This window comes from Leptinotarsa decemlineata, unplaced genomic scaffold (assembly GCF_025532065.1).
Source record: "Leptinotarsa decemlineata unplaced genomic scaffold, Ldec_3_MD MMD2_tig00026328_RagTag_RagTag, whole genome shotgun sequence".
Classification (NCBI taxonomy): Eukaryota; Metazoa; Arthropoda; class Insecta; order Coleoptera; family Chrysomelidae; genus Leptinotarsa; species Leptinotarsa decemlineata.
The window spans coordinates 6,902,934-6,926,814 of record NW_027412688.1 but is presented as its reverse complement, the minus strand read 5'-3'; the positions used below and the strand labels follow the sequence as shown (position 1 = coordinate 6,926,814).

Here is a 23,881-nt window from a genome sequence, read left to right as displayed (position 1 = left end):
AAAATATGTTATGAGTAAATTTGTTATTTACAGACAAAGGCATGTAGGAATCTGCCATTTAATTCAAGGAGAACAGTAACAAAAATTGAAGTGGCATATTTACACACGTTTCGGACTAAATAAGGCAAAGAAAACTGAAGAATGTGACTTTCCCAGCAAACTGATGAAACATATGCATAAATATTTACTAACACCACTGGTGTTTATTTGATAAATTTGTGTTACAAAAAGGCTAATATAGGTACCGTCCCAGTGGAAAGTTACTAGAGTAACTCCTGTCTTGAGATCTGGAAGTCGAAATGATATTTTCAATTACAGACCAATTTGTCATCAATAATTTTGCTGAATATTCGAACAATCTATCAAAAATCGAATGATAAATTTATTTAGCAAACATCAGAATATATAATAACACAACAACAATTCAGGTTCATAAACAAATCAAATACTGAAAATGCTGTATTCAACTTCGTGAAACAAGCAATAGGGGCTTTGGACAAATCTTTGGAATGTTTTACGGCATTTAAGGACTTGGCAAAGGGTTTCATTGCTATATCGCGTGAAATCTTACAAAGAAAATTGTGTAATTATGGTACTAGAGTTCATCATTTGGAACGGATGTAGAATTATTTGAAAGAACGAACACTGTTAAAATTAGTAGCAAGCTCAGTGCAACATTACAAATCGATGTGGGTATAGCTCAGGGAACAGAACTTGGCCCAATCCCTTTTCTTGCTTACAATAACGCAAATTAATAAATTTGACGATACCTAATATAGTATATTATGCCGATGATACGCCCACGATCTTCATTTGTGAAAGTTAATTGTTATGAAGTCTTCGAAACTTCTAAAGTTAATCTGAGAAAAATTATTGGCTGGCTGAATGATAATTTGTTTGATTGTGAAAAAAAATTATGACTTTCACTCAGTTCAGATGATCAGCCGCATATTAATGATAATGAACTTAAAGTGCAAGAAAGGAATGTAGAAAAGAAACAATATCCAATAAATATTCGGGTATTTAAATTGAAAGGGTATATTTTTGGGAGAGAGTAATTTTTGAAAAAGGAAGTTTTTGGCCTTCTACTTCTCCATCATGATACAAAAAATATGGGAATCTTCAAAAAAAAGGAAAGAAGCAACTTCAAATAATTATCTTATCACAAAAATGTGTAGATCATGCAAAGAAGTAACTTTCAGACACAAACTGGAAGAAAAAACCCTCATGAAACAGCTATTTTCATATAATGGGGAATGTCCCTCAATCTAGGTTATTACAGCAAATGCAAGTTTGAACAAAATAAAGATTAAGGCAAAATATAAATTATATAGTTCAATACCACCTCCACAAGCCACATTAACAACAGTTGTTTTGTTATTTATTTATATAGAGGAAGATAGGTTAGGTGCACAAAATGTCGTATGTCACAGAATGTCTCGGAACATAAGTAAACAGAACAGCCCGCCTCTGAAATATGTCATCTTTGTTTGTCTCATACAGGTAACAGATTCATTGTCCTTTATTAGCTATAACCGATGTTGCCAAATGGTGAAATAGAAACGAATCCCTTTAAATGTTGATTGCATTATTTCATTCCTCTTTTTTAAGTATTTAAATAATTTTTTAAAGAAAAAGGTTGAAATGATAAGTTTAAAATGCGTTGTTTCAGAGCTCTCTTATGAAAACTACTTGATTTTCGTCAGGAGAAACATTCCCCATTGACTGGAACTGGCCGATTGATATGGATGAAAATCCATATCAAAAACTAATTAATTCAGTTTATTGTATGATTTTCACTATAAAAGGGTTTTACAAAAACCGCGACACGTGTTTTGCTACACAATAGCTTACGCTTGAGAAAGCTATTGTATATCTACTATTATCATTATTATAAATGTATCAAAAACCACCAAACCAATTCAGATTTAGCGCATGAATCTTCTACATTTCGTATACGAACAGATTGCTGGTGCCACCTTGCGGCAATACTCCCATCCACTACTTAAAATGTTTTCTCAGTTTTGTCAATGCCTCCTATATACGAACACATTGCTGGTGCCACCTTGCGGCAATAGTCTCATCCACTACTAAATATGTTCTTTCAGTTTTGTCGTAAAAGTTGGACGGATACAAAATGCGGGTCATTATTTAACATGGAGATGTCGCTAGGAATCAATAAATGATTTATATGGCCACATTTATTAATTCTGTAATAAATCTTATACTGTTGAACAACCTTCATATCTAGAATTCTATATGTATCAATGTAAATAACATCGGATAAAGATGTTTTTAAACACAAACTTGGGTACAATCGAACAAGAACAGGGAGTTATTTCGTTTTATTTAAAGTTTTTCTTGCACAGATGATTTCGTGTCACAGGACAGTTCAGAGTGTGACGTCACTTGACCTAGCCCACGTGGCTCCTATTTCTTTGGCATTTATAAGTTAATTGGATTAGGTTACTTGTGTCATGTTTTGTTTATTATACGATGACCGATACTAAAAAATACTCCTACAAATATTGCATTGTCCCTATGTGTCAAAGCACCACAGTTAAAACTCCTGATAATGCTTTTTTTCGTGTACCAAGTGACATGAATATAAGGAAAAAGTGGTGCAAATTGATGAGCCGTGACTTGATTGGTCCCAAAAGCACGAAATATGTTTGTGGAGATCATTTTGATGTAAGTTATAGTACTGTCTGCCTATTTCTGACTTTATAATATATTGAGATATGGGTCGGTTTACAGTTTAGAAATAAAATATGCGGTCGGGTTCTACTTTTGCAAAATACCTGAGTACCAAACTTGGTTGCTCAAGCAATTTTTTGAATTTTTTTTCTGGGAAAATCAGACAAAAATACTGCTTTTGAGAGTCCGACTTTCATTTCAACCCAATCTTATTGCCGGGTAAAAATCGTTCAATTTTCATTTCAAATCGATAATTGTTGACCTCTAAAATACCTACACCTCATAGAGTATAATGTCAATCCTTTGAAAATAATTGTCACCTTTGAAAAAAATTGTAAAATGATTTGAAAAATGTTCATCTCTTAATGTGAGATCAACTTGATTTTATTCTCATTTGAAAATACACATTCGAATGTTTAACAACAGTAGTAGTTTTTGAAACAAAGTGTCAAGTGAACTTTTGCGGAATTGAGTATTTATTTTCAGTAGATCGTGAGAATGGGATCAATTCGAAGGTTGTTCATTTGGAAAAACTCGGGGAAAAGTTTTTCGAAATAAAACACGTTAGGTTTCCTTTGAGAAACCATACCACAAATTTTTATTTCCCAATAAAATCTTGAAACTTCTATCTCTCGCAACTACCTACACAGTAGGTTTCAGTAAATTCCTGCCGGAAAACCACTACTTTCCCGACTAAAATCAAGCTGGGTATTGAATTATATCCTACAGACATTTGTACAAGGTACTTCACAGGGGTTAGTCTGGCATGTTTCTCGTTCATCCAGCAATTATTTGAGTAGATCACCTACAGACCGGTTTCGAAATATTACCTCTCAGGAGTGCAGGAAAGATCCGATCCAAACAGCAAAGGGCCTGGGATTCAATTAATTTCAACACGGCTAGACTACTCCTTGAGATAATCCAGTGACTCAAATTTGATTTTCAAAAAGTAAACAAATATCATACTGAAATCATCACCAAACAGCAATAAAATATTAGGAGGCTCCAATAGACTTGCCTCTCATGAACCCGCAGATATCATGTGTATTAATTCCAATAATGAAGTTGCTCTCTTACATTAATGCTCAAAAGTCAGACTGGTTTGCTTGGCTTTTTTGCACAGTATATGATCGTTTCAAAATGCATACCTTCAACATTCCTCAATAGATCTCTGTGATTGATGTGTCCAAAACATCTGCGACATATTTTACCTCAACATTGTAAACTTTCATTTTCAGCTAGTAATTCAATGTATATTTTGTAACCAATCTAATCAAAATATACTTTGAACACACATGGTGGCTTTTTGTATAGTTGATTAATATTAATTTTCAGAGACAACTGTAATGTTTATATGTATATAACCAACACATGTAAGAAAAGTCTTTCATTGCTGGCTGTTACAATGTTTTTTTACTTGAACATCACTAAAAACGTTTTCTCCAGTCGAAAATAATTTGTTGAAAGCTCCTTTTGTTTCAATACTATTCAGACATTTATTTTTGTAATGTCCCTTCTATTTACATTTGAAATATTTTATATTTTTGTGGTTAGAATTTGAACTTCCACTGACAGCTTCACTCTGTGCATTCGAACTACCAATGTTGACATGTTTCTTGTTGTGACGGTTGCCTAAGTTCAAATTTTTGTGGCGCAAAAGTACTAGAGTATGTGGAGTTTGAAGAGAAACTCTTGATTTTCAATCGTTTTTCCTTCTAATTTCGGACGATATTCGTTTCGTCGGGAGCTGAAAACACCACTACATATATGGTCTTGATCTGACGGCCGAGAAGAACTACATTAGGCTTATAAGCTTGTATGAACCTGAGGGTGGGGAATGATTAGTTCCAATAAATTCAGCACTTTCCATTATCCAATGAAGAGGTTTTATTATTCTAATACTTCCATGAAAGATCTAGGCGTCTTCTCGGATTCTAGACTGATTTTTCTTCAGCATATGAATCTTAAACTTCTAGAGGCATCTAAGATTTATGGGTTTATAGTAAAAGTTATATTGTCCAATTATAGGTTGTTCTCACTATACCACACACATTATTAAGATCAAACCAATGAAAAGAAGATTTCTCATGTATATGCTTGTATTTTATTGTACTTAAACTCTTCTGTTTTTGTAGTGTTATTGGATTTCTTTCATATTTGTTGTACTATCTGTTAGATGATAGTATTATTGGTATTTTCTATTCCTGTTAATGAAGTAAAGAAGGAACATATACATTTTTGCAAATTCATTAAGGGCATAATAGCTCAATGTTATATCCCAAAAATAACCTGTAATATAACTCACTCATAACAGTAACTAAATGCTATAAGTTCTGTATTTGGAAATGCGTTGAAAGTCACGACTTGAGCAATGTTGTGTGTTGAGCATCATCTATCGATATCAGCACATTTTCATCGGTGTCTTCTGTACAGGCAATTTGGTAATTTGCCATGTTCTTGTCGTAGACATCTTTATATTCTTTCGGTGACAAGTTTTGTGTTACCGACAGCCATCTTCAGTTCAATCAGGTTGGAGCCTAGCTCCCTTACCCTTGCAGCTGATTTTTGTCAGAAGGTCAAATGGGTTCATGACTAAGAGGTGGTGGCGATATGAAAGTCCTCACACATCACGGTGTACCCGCCCTACCTGGCTGGGGTGGGATATGGATGAGGAAATTGTTCATCCTTTAACGGGGGACATCAGGGCCTCATTCGGGGCCTTCTATATCGGGAGTTTTGCAATGATCCATATCAAATGAGAATCTCATTTGGACCACACGTATTTTTGGTGAGTTGGCTAACCTGTGAATTTATCATCAGTATTTTGTATTAGTGATCATATTGGTTGTTCACGACTTCATTCAAATCATCCCAATGTAACATTCACACTGAATTGTATATTTCTTCAGATAGACTTCGCTCTCAGCCTCATTATCAAAGTATTTCTGTATTGACAAGTATACTTTTTTGCGATTTTATAATTTTTGTTTCTTTACAGCTTAAAAATGACACAGATAATTTGATTAAATACAAACTAGTTGGTGGAACATTAAAGCTAAAACCTGGAGTATTTCCACATAAGTTTGACTGCCAGAAAGGTGTGAAGCCTGCAAAAGAACGTGGACCATGCGAAAAAAGGCTTCGAGAAGATTATTTTCAATATTCTTCAGAAAACGACGTTCCATCGATCTCGAATTGTCAACCTTTCGAAGTTATTCAGTTTGATTCAATACACGAAAAGTCAGGAGTCCTAGAAGACGTGCTATCTGAGGACTGTAGTGTGAATGTGCCAGATAATCATAAACAAAAATTCAAAGACAAACAAGTACAAGTTGACATAAAAGTAAAACAAAAGAAGAAAAAGGTGCAAACAATTTTAAAGCGAGATAAAAGGAATGTCGCACAAAATAAGGGTACCATGACCATTCACTCATCAGTTCCTTCAAAAAAAACATTATTTTTACCGAATACTAAGCTCTAGTTCAGTTAGTAAAATATTGACCTACAATCTTCTATGTTGTAAATGTATAAAAATATGTATGACAATGAAAATTTCTATGAAAATGGTGTTTAATTGCGATAATTTGTTCTTCTGGTATACCATCTGGTATAGCAGATAGGATTCTTGCTTGAAAGAAGACATCCGCACTTCTTCAATGTTGTTTTTAATCGTTTGTCAATGGGTATTTGGTACTCGTTGTGAAGAACCTGTTCATTTTAGCGTGTTCTCCTGGATAGGATACAAAATCATCTCATCTCTTTTATCCATTATTATGGATCATATCCTTCTCCTCTGTTCCATGTAGACATTCTTTACTAGTACTTACTTTTCAATAAAATTACCATTCAGCATGTCTTTCGAGGTGATAAGTAATTTTTGAGCCGTCACAAAAAAATACAACGTTGAGAGAAGTTGAAGGAATAAAATCCGAAATTGTTCGGAGTGTTCCACATATTCATTACCACGAGTCATTTTTCAAATTTCTCTCGTCTATTTGAAAAATTGTGATTTTGAAGATGAGCTAAAAACATTCCAATTGGCATATCCGGCAAAAAAAACATTTTGAGACGATATTTGCATTCAGTTGATGATGGAAAAATGAAACCATACGCAAATCTTACATACACTTTCGTTAAAAACTAAAAAATATTGAAGAAAAATTTTAGGTGGACTCAGAAGTGTATTAAACTAATACACGCCCAGCTTCAATAGTTTATTCCTATTATATTTTTGTCTTGGTATTCACTTCTCTATTATAAGTTAAATAAGACACATATAGTTGTAAAATGTATAATTATATGTACCTACTAAAATTTTAGATGGAAGGGTCATAAAACATAAAACAAATCAATTGATTCAAATTTTTAATTTCAATTGAAATTGTACCACATTTGGCACATTTGATTGAGGATTGAACTCTTCAGCTACAAATGTGATAATGAAAATATGGTTACAGGTTTATTGGGCTATTATAAGTTTCTTCTCATGTATAATATTCGATTATATACAATAATTAACCACCCCCTAATATTTCTGTTCATAATCTCTGGTATATAAAAATAAATAGTTCCTACCTAATGTTTAAATAGTTTTTTTCAATACAAACTCTCTCCCAAGCACAGATTGGTTGTGTTCCAAATATTAACATTTTAATGAAATAATTAGTCGGTATATTCGGATCATAAATATATATTTCAAAACCAAGCGTACCTCTTCATCTTTGAAGTTGGAAAATGACGAAACTGGCAGCTTTTTTCAAATTACGGAAGGGGGCGGTTTTTCCAGATGAAGAAAGATTTTAGAAAAAATTTAGGTATATCTGTATCAGACGTTGAGTACGATTTATGAGTATGATAATAAATAATATCAATTCTTTGAATATATATGAAAATATCTATTACAAAAATCATTTCCAATGACAAAAAACTGGCAAGAATTACAAGATTTGATTAATCAGTTTCATCTTAATTTTCGTTATCACAATACTACACAAAAAAAAAATTAAATTAAATTGGGATTTGAACGGATTGCGCTAAAAAAAAGCATAGCTAAATACTGTTACACTGAAATAAAAATATTTCAAAAATGTACACGCCAATGAAGGAATTCAAAAAGGTAAATGAACTTTTCTTGGAAATGAGAGACATTTTAAACATTACAATTTCAATATCAGTGCTTTTTCATTCGAGTGGATTTGATTTAAAAAAAAACAAACAATTTGCTTCAATATTTTTCTCTCACTTTCAGTTAGTCCTATATGAGAGCTAAGGCAACTTCAATTTCAGACACACAATTTTTAAAGAATTTATTTTGGTAGGTAAACATGAAATTCTAAACTAGTCATAAATATTAAACGAGTCTTCCTAAATAGTAATTTTTCAAATAGATATTTGGTAGGTACTTGAGTTTTGTAATGGCCAAAAATTTCTTAACTTATAATATAGGGATTAATTACAAAACTGATTTTTTTTCCATTAGCTCAGAGATGAAATTCAACCCAAAGTCATAATAAAAACCAAACAAAAGTATCTAACTTGTATGTTGGACATTCTGGAAGGACGATAATTAATAAGATGAAGGAACATGAAGTTTTTTACAAACAATGTATGAAACTGGAATGCCCACACTGAACCCTTTCAGAATGACCAAATGAAAATGAAGAAATTTCGAAACCAATATTGTATCCGTATTACAAAACGTTTTTTTTTCCGTTAGCTAAGAGAACATATATTTTATACAAAAAAATTATGAAACTGGCATGTCCTGGCGAAACCCTTGGGAATGACCAAATGAAAATGAAGAAATTTTGCAACCACTATTGTATCCGTATTGTTTTCTAATATTTGAGTATGCTACTAGCTTTTAGTGCTCAAGAGTTTTATAAGACTGTTGGTTCAATGAATTATGTCTTTTTTCTATATACAATTCAATGAATTTGTTACGATCGAAATATTAGAGTGAATTGTATTTTTGAAATGTAATATTCACAGGCTTATCTAGTAAGACCATTTTTCATTGAAAATCGGGGTTGCTGATTTAGGGTTTTCAACACCCTTAAATTTTGAGTCTGTGGTTGTTTCGAATGCCTTATTTTGAAAGCCAAACACATTTTCTCAATTGTAACGATAAAACTTCACTACCAAAAAAATCTAAAGCATCAGCACTATATATACATAATTTCCTTCAAAGTGGCGGTAGGTATTTATTTTCAATCTAAACTATTGGACCCATTTTGTGCGATCTACAATATAAAATTAAACTATTAACAATAATATATAAATATTAAGTAGCAGGCACTTTTTCTAATATAGGTAAATATAGTAGGTAGATTTTAAGTTCACAAAAATATTTCAATAAATTTCCAACCTTTGTAAATACTCGTGACAAAAAACATGACATCAAACAAAAACAAATAATATTTATCAAGTTTGAAAAAATACGAAATCAATATATTATGAATTCCATAGATTTATAGTAAAAAAAAGGGATGGATTCAATCGTTCCACGTTGTCACAAATAAAATCAGTAGTTTAAAAGTAGTAAAAGCGGAAGAGAAATAATATCAAATTGTCTTTGGGAGTCGTGTAAAACCACGAAGCAAAGGATATGAGCAGGGCCAGATCTGGAAGTCTGGTGGACCAAGGGCAACGAAGGAGTGGAAAATTTTGTCATGAAAGTTGAATTTTCCACTTCCCGCTAGGGAAATTAAACGAAAATCGACGCGTTCAGTAGCTAGTGTCAAAAATTGATAGTAAATAGAAACTTGCAATCATAACATTCTGATATATCGATTACAATATTATTATGTTTGTGCAACCAGAATATTGAAATACCTCTTTTCTAAACATGGAAAAATCATTTCTAGAATATTTTAAAATTTATAAAGCTTTTGCGAAAGTAGATTTTCAAATGAAAACAAGTCATTTATTTCGCCATGCCATATAAATTCGTGACTGAAAGTAAGATCAACCTCCTAGCCTAGAATAAGGGTTCAAGGTCATAACCACCCCCCACTTGACTTATTTTTTTTTTTTACTTCAGGTCTACAAAATCCTAGATTTTCGAAAGGTATCAAGTGTCCAGAAATGTTTGCAAATCAAGTGATTTCGCAGAGTTGCCTTTCAATATATTTTTTCGAGATTGGAAATGCAAACAGCTACTTTGAAAAACAGAAAATGCAAATAATTCGTAGAATACACTTATGTAGTTCCTAATATCAGGTGGTATAGTTTATAATAAATATCCAGAAAATAAAAAAAGAGATCTCACGGTTATTAGAATCATTACAAATCTTCACAATGTTACTATCACATCAAACAAAGGGATTGAATGTGAATTAATACAGTGTCCGTTAGACCATTGTATCACAGCCATTTTTCTACGATTTGTCCAATTTTTCCTCTGCTTTTAAAGGACCACTACAACCACTGAAGTTCAAAAAATTAAAACAAAACAATCGAAAACAAATGTTTGAGCCTAAAAAAATTACATAAATAGCCAGCTTCATCAATAACTACATAAATATACTAATTAGACTTATGAATGAAATTCTAAACTGACTGCCATGAAACTAATTCTGTTGCTAATTTCACGACGGATGTTAAATTTCATCCAATAGACATTGGTGCTAGGATGTACATGAAGAAATTTCTTGAAATCAATCTGTGATCACCCACAGATCCGGAGTATTTGCCCCTTATTATTGCAGGACAGTCTCAGCATGAAGCAACATACTACAGCAAAATAGCATTACCTCCATGATAGGCTAAGGCATTTCAATAGCGATACGTTTCACTCTGGAAGTTGTTTTATATAGAAACATAACTTTCTGAAAGGTGGACCACATGGCATATATATTTTTTTAAATTTTTTTTTAGGTAAGATGTCTACACTTGGATGTTGTGCCTATTGCCCTTTTGTTTCAGAGAATTATGTTATTCAGAAGTATCCAGAAGTTGATGTCTCAGTCAGGTTTCCATTTATTTAATTTCTGTCAATTGATGTAGAACATAGGATTTTCCCTATACTGAAAACTTATCTTTGAAGTAAATAAGTGACAATATTGCAAAATGCAGCCAAATTTTGCGTTTCGACTTGACGTTTAAGGTTCGCCATAATTTGAACAGTTCAAAATATATTAACTAATTCTGAGACATGAATCATAATTCACATCGTTACGATGAAGAAGGCTCTACACTATACAGAATATCTAATGAAACTTAACGAATTCAAGACCTACTTGAATTCGTTTATCGTGATTTGCATCAAAATTCTACACGCATTAGTCGCTACACCAGTGTATAGGCATCTTATTCTCAGCCAGAGCCCAATTACTGACAAACGTCAATGAAATTTTGACGAATATGCTAGCAATGCTCTTGAAATTTCAATTCGGACTGAGTAAATTTAAGCTAGGAATAATTGTAATTTCCACACCATAGCCATAGTTTACTAGTTGATAAAAGACCAATTTGTGTTGTATAAAAGAATTGAAACCATGGAAACTACACAATTCAATAGAAATTGCCGCAGGCTTACATTTGTTTGTTTTCTTTCTTTGATGTACTGTAGAAGAAAGAGATGTCATAAAAAATAAAGTATTTTATTGATAACGCATGTGTATTCTTTCCTTGACTCATCTGTAATACGATCGGTCATCTTTCAAATGTGAACAGATAGAAACCTCTTCTTAACGAAACTTGAATGCAAGGGTATCCAAAAAGTTGGTACGTATTACATCAGAATTGGAAAGTTGTATTTGGAAAATTTTGCGCCTTTTTAGGTTGGCTATCTTTTCATTCCGATTCAGAAATTTTAAGGCATTTTCAGTTTTCAAAAATCACTAGACTTCTTTCTCTGTGTTGGTTGGTTATTGCTTTCTTATCAGACACTGATCTTAGAGTTGAGGTATTAGGTTTTTGGTTTCATGTGTTCCACGTAAGTGAAATTTTATATCGCAACTCTTTCATATATTAAGTTGTGTAGCGTTCCTATGAATGATATCTGTTTCAATTCTACAACGAACGAATTTCGTATAAATCAATAAGTATTCATATGAAAGCAGTTGTTTCGATAGTACTTTTTCTTTCGTGTTATTCAATGTTCATGCGGAAGATGGAGGCAAAAAGCTGTTTTTCCCAAAACCTAAAGTCTCCTGAAAAATATACCCCTTTCAGTTTGACCATTTTCTCTCTCGCAACCACAGCCATACATGTTTCACGATGACTACCCATCAGATGTCGAGGGCACCAAAGTTCCTGTGAATTTGTGAATAACAGGGCCGTATTTAGCTTATTTGCAACGCTATTACTCACAAACGAGAAAAAAGACTGTAGTTTGTTTTCTTTTTTACTGAAATTCAACCTGAAGTGAGTAATAATAAAATTATATCATACATTGTCGGATAAATTCCTAGGCGGGGTTTCCCAAAGGACCATTTTAATGATTCAACATACATATCAGTTATTTCCATTTTATTGACCATTTGGTTTCCATTTATTTCATTGAAATTGATTTTGCGTTCATAAACTTCACTATCTTTCCTGTATAGTCGAGCACAGTGTGCCGATGTAATGCATGATTTGAGTTTTTCTAAGTCGGAGAAGAAAATCTCGTTTTAACCAGAAAACGTAATAGATTCACCTATCAGGTGAGAGTTTCCGTAGCTATCTGGGTCCTTTACCTATACTCTGCCTAACCAAGCCACAGAGTGCTCCGAAATGCATAATGCACGTGATGTCCCAGACAAAGCTACTTCTACAGAGTCACACTAAGAAACGACCGATTTTTTTGTAATATGCTGCTGGGTGTATGAAAATTTTTTAGGTGGAGTGTATGGTTACAAATAAGCAGTTTATTCAGCCGTATCAGTACTTGACATTTTAAATATTTCAAACTTTAAAATGCCGTATATGTACACACCACAGGCGTTAAAACGTAACTGACCATTCCAACACTGTAACAATGAATTCCGCCAGCCGGTTGCAGTTAAATCTGATTTGCCCGCGTAAGGAGGCTCGATTATTTTACCCAATAGATGCAATAGAAGAGATGACGCATCTATCATTTTTTGTGTTCCTTTTTTTGTTGGATGGATATAGTTTAGTTCTACTTTCTTTTCTTTTTGTTTCACTGATCAGTCCATTAAAATCTGTTTTTCAGTTAACAGCTGAAGCTTTCCTACGAACGACAATTTTAAAAATCTGTACCCTAGGATATAAAATAATTGCCTGATTTATAAAATAATCCACTTTACCGTATGTAAGATATGTTGGATATCAACTGGTGTATCCATCTCCCCCATTTTCCATTCTTGTACAAGTTCGTGACACAAGCTTCCTCCTTGCGATTAATCTGTTAGTCTCTGTTGTATTTTTCCATCCTTTGTCCAGTAAGAATTTTATACGGAGTATACTCTAATATGGTCAGTTGTTAGCTAATTTGTATTATGTGGTGTACCCTTGTTATCGCCTATATTTAGCCTGATTGGAGGTAGAGTCATAGGCCCTTTTTATCGGGTGAACAGACAATTATAAAATTGGCCCTGATGTTCCGAAAGTTTCAATTCTTGAGTTAAAAAGCGTCAAATATAATCGCCCTTTGGTATGTACAAGTGGAATAAACTCGTTGAATAGACGGTAGCCGTAGAATATGAATACTTTTAATCCAAACTTGAAATCCATTCGTGTCTTATCTTCAAATTGAAACCTGTCAAACTGAAGGTTGATATTTAGTAGGAATGTTATCAGGAGTAGGTGTTTAATACAACGGTCAGGTTGCCGTGGGTGGTTTGCTCCACTCACTCAATCGACCGCTATGTGAACCGGTGGTTCAAGCCGCGAGGCTGGACAATCTATTTTCACTTCCTATCGTCCAACCCGTTAAAAGGTAAGACCTCGTTAATCCTTGCACGGTACGGCAATTTCAGATATACAGTTCTATTGATCTTCCATAAATTCTTTTACATAAAAGAAAAGAACTTGATAAGCGAAATCGGTTATGTTGAGGTGATGCTGTAGGATTTTTAACTCTCTGAATTTCTGACATTTCAATTTATATTTAGAGTATAGTAATTTGAGTGTATCGTACTTAGCTCAAACACTTCACGTCACTTAATATTCTGTATGTTTCAGAACAGAGCTATAAGGACTACTGAATCGAAATACTGCATAATAGGGAATGTTCCTCCTGACGAAAATCAAGTAGTTTTCATAAAAGAGCTCTAAAACTACGCATTTTAAACTCATCATTTCAACCTTTTTCCTTAAAAAAATATTTAAATACTTAAAAAGGATGGAAATAATGCTTTCAACATTTAAAGGGATTCGTTTCTATTTCACCATTTGGCAACATCGGTAATAGCTAATAAAGGACAATGAATCTGTTACCTGCATGAGACAAACAAAGATGACATATTTCAGAGGCGTGCTGTTCTGTTTACTTATGTTCCGAGTTCCGAGACATTCTGTGACATATGACATTTTGTGCACCTAACCTATCTTCCTCTATATAAATAAATAACAAAACAACTGTTGTTTATGTGGCTTGTGGAGGTGGTATTGAACTATAATTTATATTTTGCCTCAATTATTGATTTATAAAGATAAGTTTCCTTTTTTAAAGTAGAATATCTAGGTACGTATAAATTATTTCAACTTGATATAGGCGCTGTTGCCAATATGTGAATTAGAAACAAATCCCTTTAAAAATTAAAACTCAACATTTGAAACATCAATTTGAATACTTTTCGAAGTAAATTTGAAAAACTCATTAATTAAACTCAACTTTATTTTGTTCAAACTTGCATTTGCTGTAATAACCCAAATTGGGGAACATTCCCCATTATAAACATATAATTATATACGTCACTTGTGTTGGCCCACTTAATAAGTGTAGAATATATTAATGATGAACATTTCTGGAACCCTTCCAAATTATCTATTTGTGGTGCTTAATTAATGAAAATCTCTAAATATGTATTTGGGAGCGTCATGCATTTTAACAAACTTCCAGAGCGCCCGAATTTCACTTTGTTTCATATTGGCCCTGCCATATAAAAACGGATCAGATACATTGTAATAGAAACTAACTATTTTATACAGATTCCACTGAGACAAAACTAGAGATTCAATATCAGTATGAACCACGTTAATTTTTTTAATAAGAGTACCAGTTATATGAATATCATCTATCCAAAAGTACGCGGCCTTTTGTGCTTCCTTATAAAGTGCAAAAACAACATCAGGAGAGTACAGCAGAGTCCATCCGGGACAATAAGTAGGATAAATTCTATCTGGATATTCGGCGAACGACACTCTCCATTTCGATCGGTACGACCTCAGCACTTTCGAGTTCCTCCTAGGCGTGCAGAACAAAACGTTTTCGGCTCCGTAGGGAGACAGATCATACTTGAGAAAATTCATCATTGTTGGCATATTAACAAATACGTCATCATCAGTCTTCAGTATATATTTGGCTTGCGGACAATGATAAATAGAATACTTGAAAGCCATCACATGTTTGTAAGTAATATTTCTATAAGTGTCCAAAAATGTGCCTTGTACGAAATCATTGTGCAGCCTGTTTTCGTCTTCTAAAGTCTTTTGGAGATCACTGGAGGTAACGCTACCTATTAGAAAGAGCACCTTTATGTTTTCATCCTTTTGCCCCCAGGTTTCCCTAATGGTTTTCCTTTTGGCAAAATTTGACGGCGACGAATGGACTAAAACCAGAAGCAGTAAAGGCTGACTATCGTTACAAATGAAATTAACTATAGAAAAATTGAAGTTTAAGTCTATGAGTTGGTTATAATCTCTTTCTGGTAACTGCAAAGCTCGACTAGGATATCCGCTCTGGCTTTCTGTATATAGAGTATATGCTGATGTAGTTGACGTGGGCACGACCTGGAGAAACCGGGAGCTTACGAAGGTATGCCATAATCCTAAGAAGGCAAAAAATGCGATCAGAAGCAGGCCAATATTCGACCAGAGTCTTCTCTCAAGCATCTTCAAGGATCATCCTGAAACAAAAACAACTATTAGGTGCGCTCAGAGTGGAAGAAAATTTCAGTTTTGTGAATCTAGGAAACTGGGAAAATTCTATTTTTGATAAGACGACAAGAGTTTTTGTTCGCAGCACTCGCCGCCGAGAGAGCGATATAACTTTGGAAATGAAGTTTTCCGAACAGTTTCAAATCATGAGAGGGTTCTGAGAGTTGGATTTATGAAAAACTCGGGTAAAGATGTCGTCAATTGCCTAACTAAGTGCTCTCTTGGCTTGGTTACCTTTTTTTAACCCGCTTTTATTAGCTTCACCTGTATGTATGTTTCTTTGTTTGTAACTCTCAAGCTCGGGATCTGTATTTGACAGAATTATCAACATCTTTGCTTGTTATATTCGCGGGCAGATGGCGCTGTATGTAACCTTCTTGATATATCGACATTATTGCTTGATCTATTCGCGGGCAGATGGCGCTTTACGTAACCTTCTTGTTATAATTTGAACTTACACGTATTTCTTCATTTGAAAAAAGTATTTTTTTATTGACACGCGCGCCTGCTGCCTTATTTGTAACCCTCCTTTGTGCGCCTGGTTCCTTGGGCTTGGTAGGTGATTTTCAGGCTCCCTCTCCGGGATCAGAAAATATCAATTGTCATTTTCCTAAACAATATACGGCTGATTGATCAAAAAGTTTAGATAAAATAATAATAGTTTGAAAAGACTAAAAAACACGATTTTGAAGAACATCGAGCTGACAAGTTGAAAATATTTTTTTAAATAAGCTTGAAACAATAACGAACTAAAAATACCAGTATTATTGTAAAAAAAGCGTGGGCGCTTTGTGCTATATTTTTTTGCATATCAAGCGCCTGTCGCTTTTTTCACAATAATACCAGTATTTTTCGTTCGTTATTGTTTTAAGCTTATTTAAAAATTTTCAACTTTTTAGTTCGATGTTCTTTGAAAGCATGTTTTTTAGTTTTTTAAACTATATTTATAAACCACTTGAGGATTGATTTTTGTCAAACTTCTACATTTAGATCGATACCGAAGGTTTTAAACTGTTTGTCTGTGTGGTAGAAAAAAAAACAACCTACAGAATGGTCAAAGCAATATCTAAAAATAAGATTCATTTTCAAAGTATCCCCCATTTTTAAAAATCACAATTGCAAAAGTGTACGCATGCTCAGAAGAAAACCACGCCAAATCTAAATGTGACTGTAGTCAAATCATGCCAAAATTCTTCTAGTAGGGGAACCCATGATGCATAATGGGGATTTACTCGAGACATATTAGGTTGCAAAGCTTAGATGATGAGGAGAAAAAATTTTTATATAAAATATACCTTTTCATCGTTGGGACAAGCGGCTATAGATTTTTAAATATGTAAAAAAATAGCTACTGTTACATGGACATACTCGAGGGCGTCAAATATTGATAGCATCAATGTCCTACGTATTTTTAACAATGTTCGTATGTTAATCTGATTGTTTGCATGATGCGGCTGGTTGTACGTGATGATTTAAAGTGAAAAGAAAAAAAATTTAATCGAGCGCGTCAGATTTTCTAAGGGGGTGTTAAGTGCACCAAAAAAAAGCTCTTTCAATAATCTGACGATTTCGATCTGACGCAAACTCGCGGCCATCATTGTAATGTGCAAAAATAATTCGCCATTTTGAAATACTCAAATGCGTCAGATTAAGATATATATGGTTCATCTTTATGTTTTAGACGTGCTGTCTCATAATCTGACGATTATCTAGAGGGATTCGCCTGATCTGACAATCATTGAACTTAATTAATTCAAAAGCTCAGGAAATAGTATGCAAATAAATAAGTGTATGTTTTTTAAATAAAATACTTGTATTTATAAGAAAATAATTTTAAAAAATATGCAAAAAAAATTATTTTTTGTAATCAATTGATTAATTAATCTTCATCTTCATCACGAACGAGTCTCTGTGATCAGCTGTGATGGCGTCATAGCAACAGAATTCAGAGTGGGGACAGTGTGAGAGAGTAATAGATAGAGAAAAAGTGAAAGAGAGGGAAATATAGGTATCACACAGCTGCACGCATTAAACTTTATCGACGAATTTTTGTTATTCCGGGTTGCGGAAATCGTCAGATTATATATTTTTCGTTATTCTTGAATTATTTCCTTCAAAATAAAAAAAAATTAGCTACGCTCGAGAATGTCAAATGACGTTGCTTTTTTACAACTTTGTTGCCCCTTTCTTTCCTTACGTCATTTTCAAATCGTCAGATTACTAGAATATAGACGTTTTAGCATATAATTAATTCACTCTACGGTCCCTACAGAAAATCTAAAGATATGCAAAAATCGTCAAACGTTTTTTGCATATCTTTAGGGGACAATTATTCACCATCTTTAGGGGGACAATTATTCACCATTCCCGAGGTCTATTCTGGTTGTGAAAACTACGTTTTTGTCAAATTAGTTATGCGAGCTATACTCTGCCCATTTAGGCAACAGAGGGATCTGAAACATTATCATGCATAGTGCCCGTGATCTCCCAGACAAGGCTGCTTGTACAGAGTCGCACTAAGGAAAGACCCATTTTTTTATTAACATGCGACTGGGTACAGAAACATTTATTAGGTGGAGTGGAGTTAACGTTTGCGCTGGTATTTTTGGGATGACTAATTGGACTTTTATTCATTGAGGAAAATCTAACTGGTTAGCTCTACCAAATAACTTACTAACAAATAGTTTCAAAAATCAAATTTATGCTGCTGATAACATGGTTTTGCAAGACGGTCTTATTTACTTTCAACAAAATGGAGCTCCACCACACTACTTACTTCAAATCATACAGTGGCTAAATTGTTGAAGTTGAAAAGGATCACTAGAATGGCCACCACGATCACCTGACTTATCGCATCTAGAATTCTTCCTATGGGGGCATCTAAGATCGTTTATAAAACACAGCCACGAAATTTTAAATATTTGAAGAGAAGAATAACAGCTACGTGTAGAAAATTTCCCTTTTTCGGAATGTCAGAGAAGATTTTGAGGACAGACTTTATCACTGTTCAGACAATTATGGACAACATTTCGAAAATTCAATACGATAAATTACTTTTTATTACTTTTTTATTAGCGGTTAACGAAAAAATATATTATGGACAGAACAGATTAAATTTTTTATGCTTTATTGCAAAACACTTGATATTCAAATACCTTCACGTTTTTACTTGACTTTTCCGAAAGTTTTTAAAGCCGTCACTCGGGCTAAGTATTACGAAAAGTGAGGCCCATGAAGGTCAATGCCTGTACCAAAAATCAAATATCTGCTTTCAATACTATACAGGGTGCCTTCATCTTAAGCGTATCAGACTGTATGTAATATTGTAAAACATGTCAACGTTATTATTGCTTTAATGATGACCTAAATGGACTTCTAGGTGTTAGCTGGTAAAACATAGTTTTCACCGTGCAAGAAACTTTGACAAATACTTAAGAACAAAAGAAGAAAACATTCTGAGACGGTTTCTTGTTTTTCCTGTAATAATGTTACGCTCAAAGTTATAAAAGCAGAAATGTAAAAAATCTCTTACTCCTCGTATGTTGGTGACGACTTTGAATTTCGATAGCATTCGGTCAAACAGATCGGATAAATCGTTGTAAATCAAGAGCCTTACAGTTGTTAATTCACTACTGACAGGCATTCGAAGTTAGTTTAAAACGAAAGCTAATAATTTTTTCAAAATTTTTATTCCTCTACTTCACACTTTCACAACGCTATATTTGAATACGTTCAACGGAAACGTTATCCACTCGTTAAGAAAATCAGCCGCATCCTGTGATAAATTAAATAGACCGTTGCATATCAATGAAATACTAATAATCCCTCAAATATCCGCTTTGGAAAAGTTATGGAACACGTATTGTTTGCCTATTGGCTACATACCGGATCCATTTGGCTTGTAAAATTACATCAATAATGGAAGTAGCAATCAACTGACAATCCATAACGAGCATTCCACTGGTGGAAAGTACAAAGGGTATTTTAAAATACAGGGTAGGCCATCGAAAACTTGACATGGAGTTTTTGGGTACTAATCTTGCAAATTCTAAAAAACGCTCCGACAGGTCGATTTTTATTGGGAGGGGTGCAGTTTTTTTACCCATTTCCAGCGTAGTCACTTCAACCCCAGAGCAGAGGAGTGAACAATCCTTGGAATTTTAATAGGGAACTGGGGACTAATCGCACATCGTTTGAAAGATCTTGGAATTCTCTAAACAACGGTGTACATTTTTTTAATTTGGACGAACCATATTAAATTTAGAGTTGAAGTTACTTACTTTACCCTCATGTTAGTTTATGCTTAAAATGGGCACCTCCAGCTTCCATGCAATAATGAAGAATCTGCTGGAAACATTTTCGAACATTGTGGAGCTTTTCTGGAGTGATTTGGTGACATTCATTTGTGATTCGTTACCGTAAATCTTCGAGTGATGCAGGAGTAGTACAGATAATTTCAAATGACCACACAGAAAGAAATCTAACGGCGAAAGGTCTGGTGATCGTGGTGGTTGTCATTCGATAGTGCTCCGCCTCCCAATTCAGTGATCCGGAAAAGTCTGATCTAAATACTGCCGAACAGGCAGAGCATAGTGCCGAGGAGACCCATCTTGTTGAAATATTAACAGATCTCCCCGATAATTGTGGTCATTTTCAATAATATCAGTGAGAAGGGGATTAATAGTATCTTCCACAAGCTCCAGATAGAATTGCCACTTGTGTCGCCTCATTTGTTATTGATGGTTCGATTTGCCGTTTTTTATTTACTACAGATCCAGTTGTGCGAAATTTTGTAATTAAATCGAAAACATACTGTCGCGACACATTCTTCCCATGTTGTTGATTGACAGTTCAGCGGCTCTCGCAGCATAACGTCTATTTCCATAGTAAGTTCAATCAACTCAATCCCCTCTGCAGTTGTGTAAACCATTGTTCACCCCTCTGCTCCGGGGTTGAAGTGACGACGCTGAAAATGAGGAAAAACTGTCCCCCTCCCAATAAAAATCGACCTGTCTGAGCGTTTTTTAGGGTTTGCAAGATTAGTATTCAAAACCTCCATGTCAAGTTTTCGATGGCCCACCCTGTATAATTTGATGGATGTAGCAGTTAACTACGTGATAGGAGATGATCATGAAAAATAAATGAGAAATACAACTTTATATGTTTTTATATCACTTGTATTTAATAACAATAATAAATGTGTTTATTGTTTACAACTGATAATGTTCAACAGTTAATGAAAAAATATGGACACAAATATGGATAAGTTGGGAAAAAATGGCGAAGATCAATTTTTATAACGATAAATCATTACTAATCGCTTAACCTAAAAAGTTGCTGCTGTGTTATAAGAGCTTTATTATAAAATAATCCATTCTACTGTAATCGAAGCATGTGACGATTAGGATAATAATATAATAGATCACCGAGTTTCAAATCAATATTTCTTAAATCTAATTTGAAACCCACTCTTTTTGATTATTTTGGGAATATTATTATAGATTGTGCTAACTTGATAACTTATTTTTAGGAACAAAACACAAGCACTACAGGAAAATCCTTAAGGCGCTCCCAGAGCGGTGCCTGTGCGAAAGTAGTGATTCACACATCTGTAGGTATAATAGGGATTAGTTGTATCAATATATTTTCACCTCGGAACTTTCCATTTAAAATGCTGGCTTCGACAACGTTTCATTAATTTTTCAATGACGAATCCATGGTGGATTCAAATTACAGAGCGATCCAACCTGCAGTTCTAAATTATGCGGTGGCATGCCTGGCAAATCCAATGGTTTCAAAAACTCTGTTATTTCACAGCTTTGGTGGCATCGCAAACTGTATCTACGCTCGACGGATAAACAATTATGGTGGCGAAAACTGTGTAGGTAGTGAGATAAGACTTATTGTGTGAAAGAGACAAGAGACCGGCTTCGTTCTCATCCCTACTCCGTGCTGTTTACTGAGTGAGAAGTGACATCGGTAGACGCCTGGCGGAAATAACTGATTTATGGTGACATTACTAAAATGGTTATTGAAAAATAGGGGTGAATAGGGGTTGGTGATAGAAGAGTGAGGTAAATTTTCGTTACGTGGACACCCGGCGATTTTGAAAAAATTTTTGACTGTACTTACGCATTTTGATGCGTAGATTACGGATCCGAAAGAAAAAAGCGGCGCTCTCCCTTATTTAAAAAGTTACGGCCTTTCAAAGTTCAGAAAAGGGCAACTTTTCAGCCTTCTTTTTCACTAAATAAACTATTTAAAAACACAAGCATTTATTCACTAGGTCACCTTTACACCTTATTCCTCCTTCTTTAACACTTTTCACTTCAATAATCAACATTTTTCTTATAAAAATGTTAAAAAATGTACGAAGCTGCTTTTTGGTTACATATCACTGTTATTTTACGTTTTTAAGGTTGATGATATGGTTGGTACGACTGATGCAGTCCATATTCCTGAAGTAATTCAAATGTTTTTTACCTTCATTCTTTAGATCGTAAATTGGTTTTTAGTGGTGTATTACGAATTTGAAATAGTAGGCGACTGCAAATACCAACCGCTTTTTTCTGAAATGTCACTAGTAACTAACCTAAAAATAGAATAATGTCACCAGGAGAAGCATTCGTTTTTAAATTAAGTTTTTTATAAGAAAAATGTTGATTATTGAAGTGAAAAGTGTTAAAGAAGGAAGAATAAGGTGTAAAGGTGACCTAGTGAATAAATGCTTGTGTTTTTAAATAGTTTATTTAGTGAAAAAGAAGGCTGAAAAGTTGCCCTTTTCTGAACTTTGAAAGGCCGTAACTTTTTAAATAAGGGAGAGCGCCGCTTTTTTTTTTCGGATTCGTAATCTACGCATCAAAATACGTAAGTACAGTCAAAAATTTTTTCAAAATCGCCGGGTGTCCACATAACGAAAATTCACCATATAAACTTTCATAAAAATCGGTCCATCCATTTCCAATGAGGTTCTTAAATGCACTCAAGAAAGGGAGAAACCATAGACACGTGTATAGTTCAAGTAAACGACAATCTACCTTCCAACAGCTTACCTTTAATAATATAGTTGGGGAGCTAACTAACTTCGTTATTCAATAATAATTTCTGATTATATAGAATATCACAATAACTATATAATAGTTAGCTTTCTTCGAAAGCTTCTGATAATTCCTCTTCTATATTCTGTGTTTCACTATCACTGTCGTCATTTAAATCAATAATGAATGTATTTTCACCATTAAAATGGAAGTGTCCAATCTGCATATATTCTTTTTCAACTAAAATTACTTTTTTTTTCTGCCAGTCTTCTTCGGTAAAATTAGATAATTTTTCTTTAATTAGCTATATCACCTTCTTATAAAATTTTGGAAAATTAATTTTACGCCTGATGCTTTGTTTCAATTTTCCCCAGCGGCGGCTCGTCAGAGGAGGCAAGGGGGCTTAGCCTCCCTATAAAATTTGAGGCTATTCATCGCAATAAATTGAAAGATATTGACAAATAATTATGATTATTTTTTTCTAAAAATGCTTGGGTATCATTACTTTACCATTAATTTTTAATATAAATACATAATATGCCCGAAAAAACACTAACACTCACTACGTAGTACGTACCACACTGTATCATGCATCAACAAAACTCAAACGCACCTCCCATGAACGAATAACGAATAAACCATCAACCCGAAATAATAAATGACATACGTTACAAGGGAGCCAAGCCTCCGACCGATTTAAAAAACACAGGCTCCACGAGACCGATTCAACCAGAGACATACGTTCCGATTTGTAATTTCAGTTGCAAAAATTATAGCGTCGGAAATTATAGCCACCAGTTGGTTTCCGTTAGTGTACGACTGCATTTGTTTTTTATTCAATTATTCGGATGGGATGTCGTGGCGGACCGGGACTGAAAAATATTTCGGTAAATCGTTTTAGTGTTTCTTGACATATTTAACATTATTAAAAATCTGGCAAGGCCTCAACCAAATTTGATTTCAATTAAATAATTAGATAATTATCTGTCGATTATAATCGACAAAATCGAGGATTTAATATTAGTCCGATTTAAAAAATTTACCTCGTGTTATGGGGCAAATATGATTCACAATTTGGCACTTTTTTCAAACGGTAG

General features: G+C 34.0%; 1 protein-coding gene and 1 non-coding gene across 4 annotated transcripts in view; one reads left to right on the top strand and one right to left on the bottom strand.

The window, feature by feature from the left end:
• Positions 1-2,234: 2,234 nt before the first annotated feature.
• LOC111505187 (uncharacterized) lies at positions 2,235-6,261 on the top strand. The gene is made up of 2 exons (XR_012467317.1): positions 2,235-2,691; positions 5,696-6,261. It is a non-coding gene; the product is annotated as an uncharacterized protein (transcript).
• Positions 6,262-7,049: 788 nt separating this feature from the next.
• The window catches only part of LOC111505302 (beta-1,3-galactosyltransferase 5), a 39,179-nt gene continuing 22,347 nt past the window's right edge, over positions 7,050-23,881 (bottom strand). For 2 of the 3 annotated variants that reach the window (XM_074182689.1, XM_023160079.2), the window contains exon 2: positions 7,050-15,716. In XM_074182689.1, the coding sequence (XP_074038790.1) occupies positions 14,653-15,702 (1,050 nt within the window). In that variant the 5' untranslated portion in view covers positions 15,703-15,716 and the 3' untranslated portion in view covers positions 7,050-14,652. Of the gene's footprint in view, positions 15,717-19,279; positions 19,406-23,881 lie in introns of those variants that run through there. The other variant, XM_023160080.2, reaches the window with a different exon arrangement.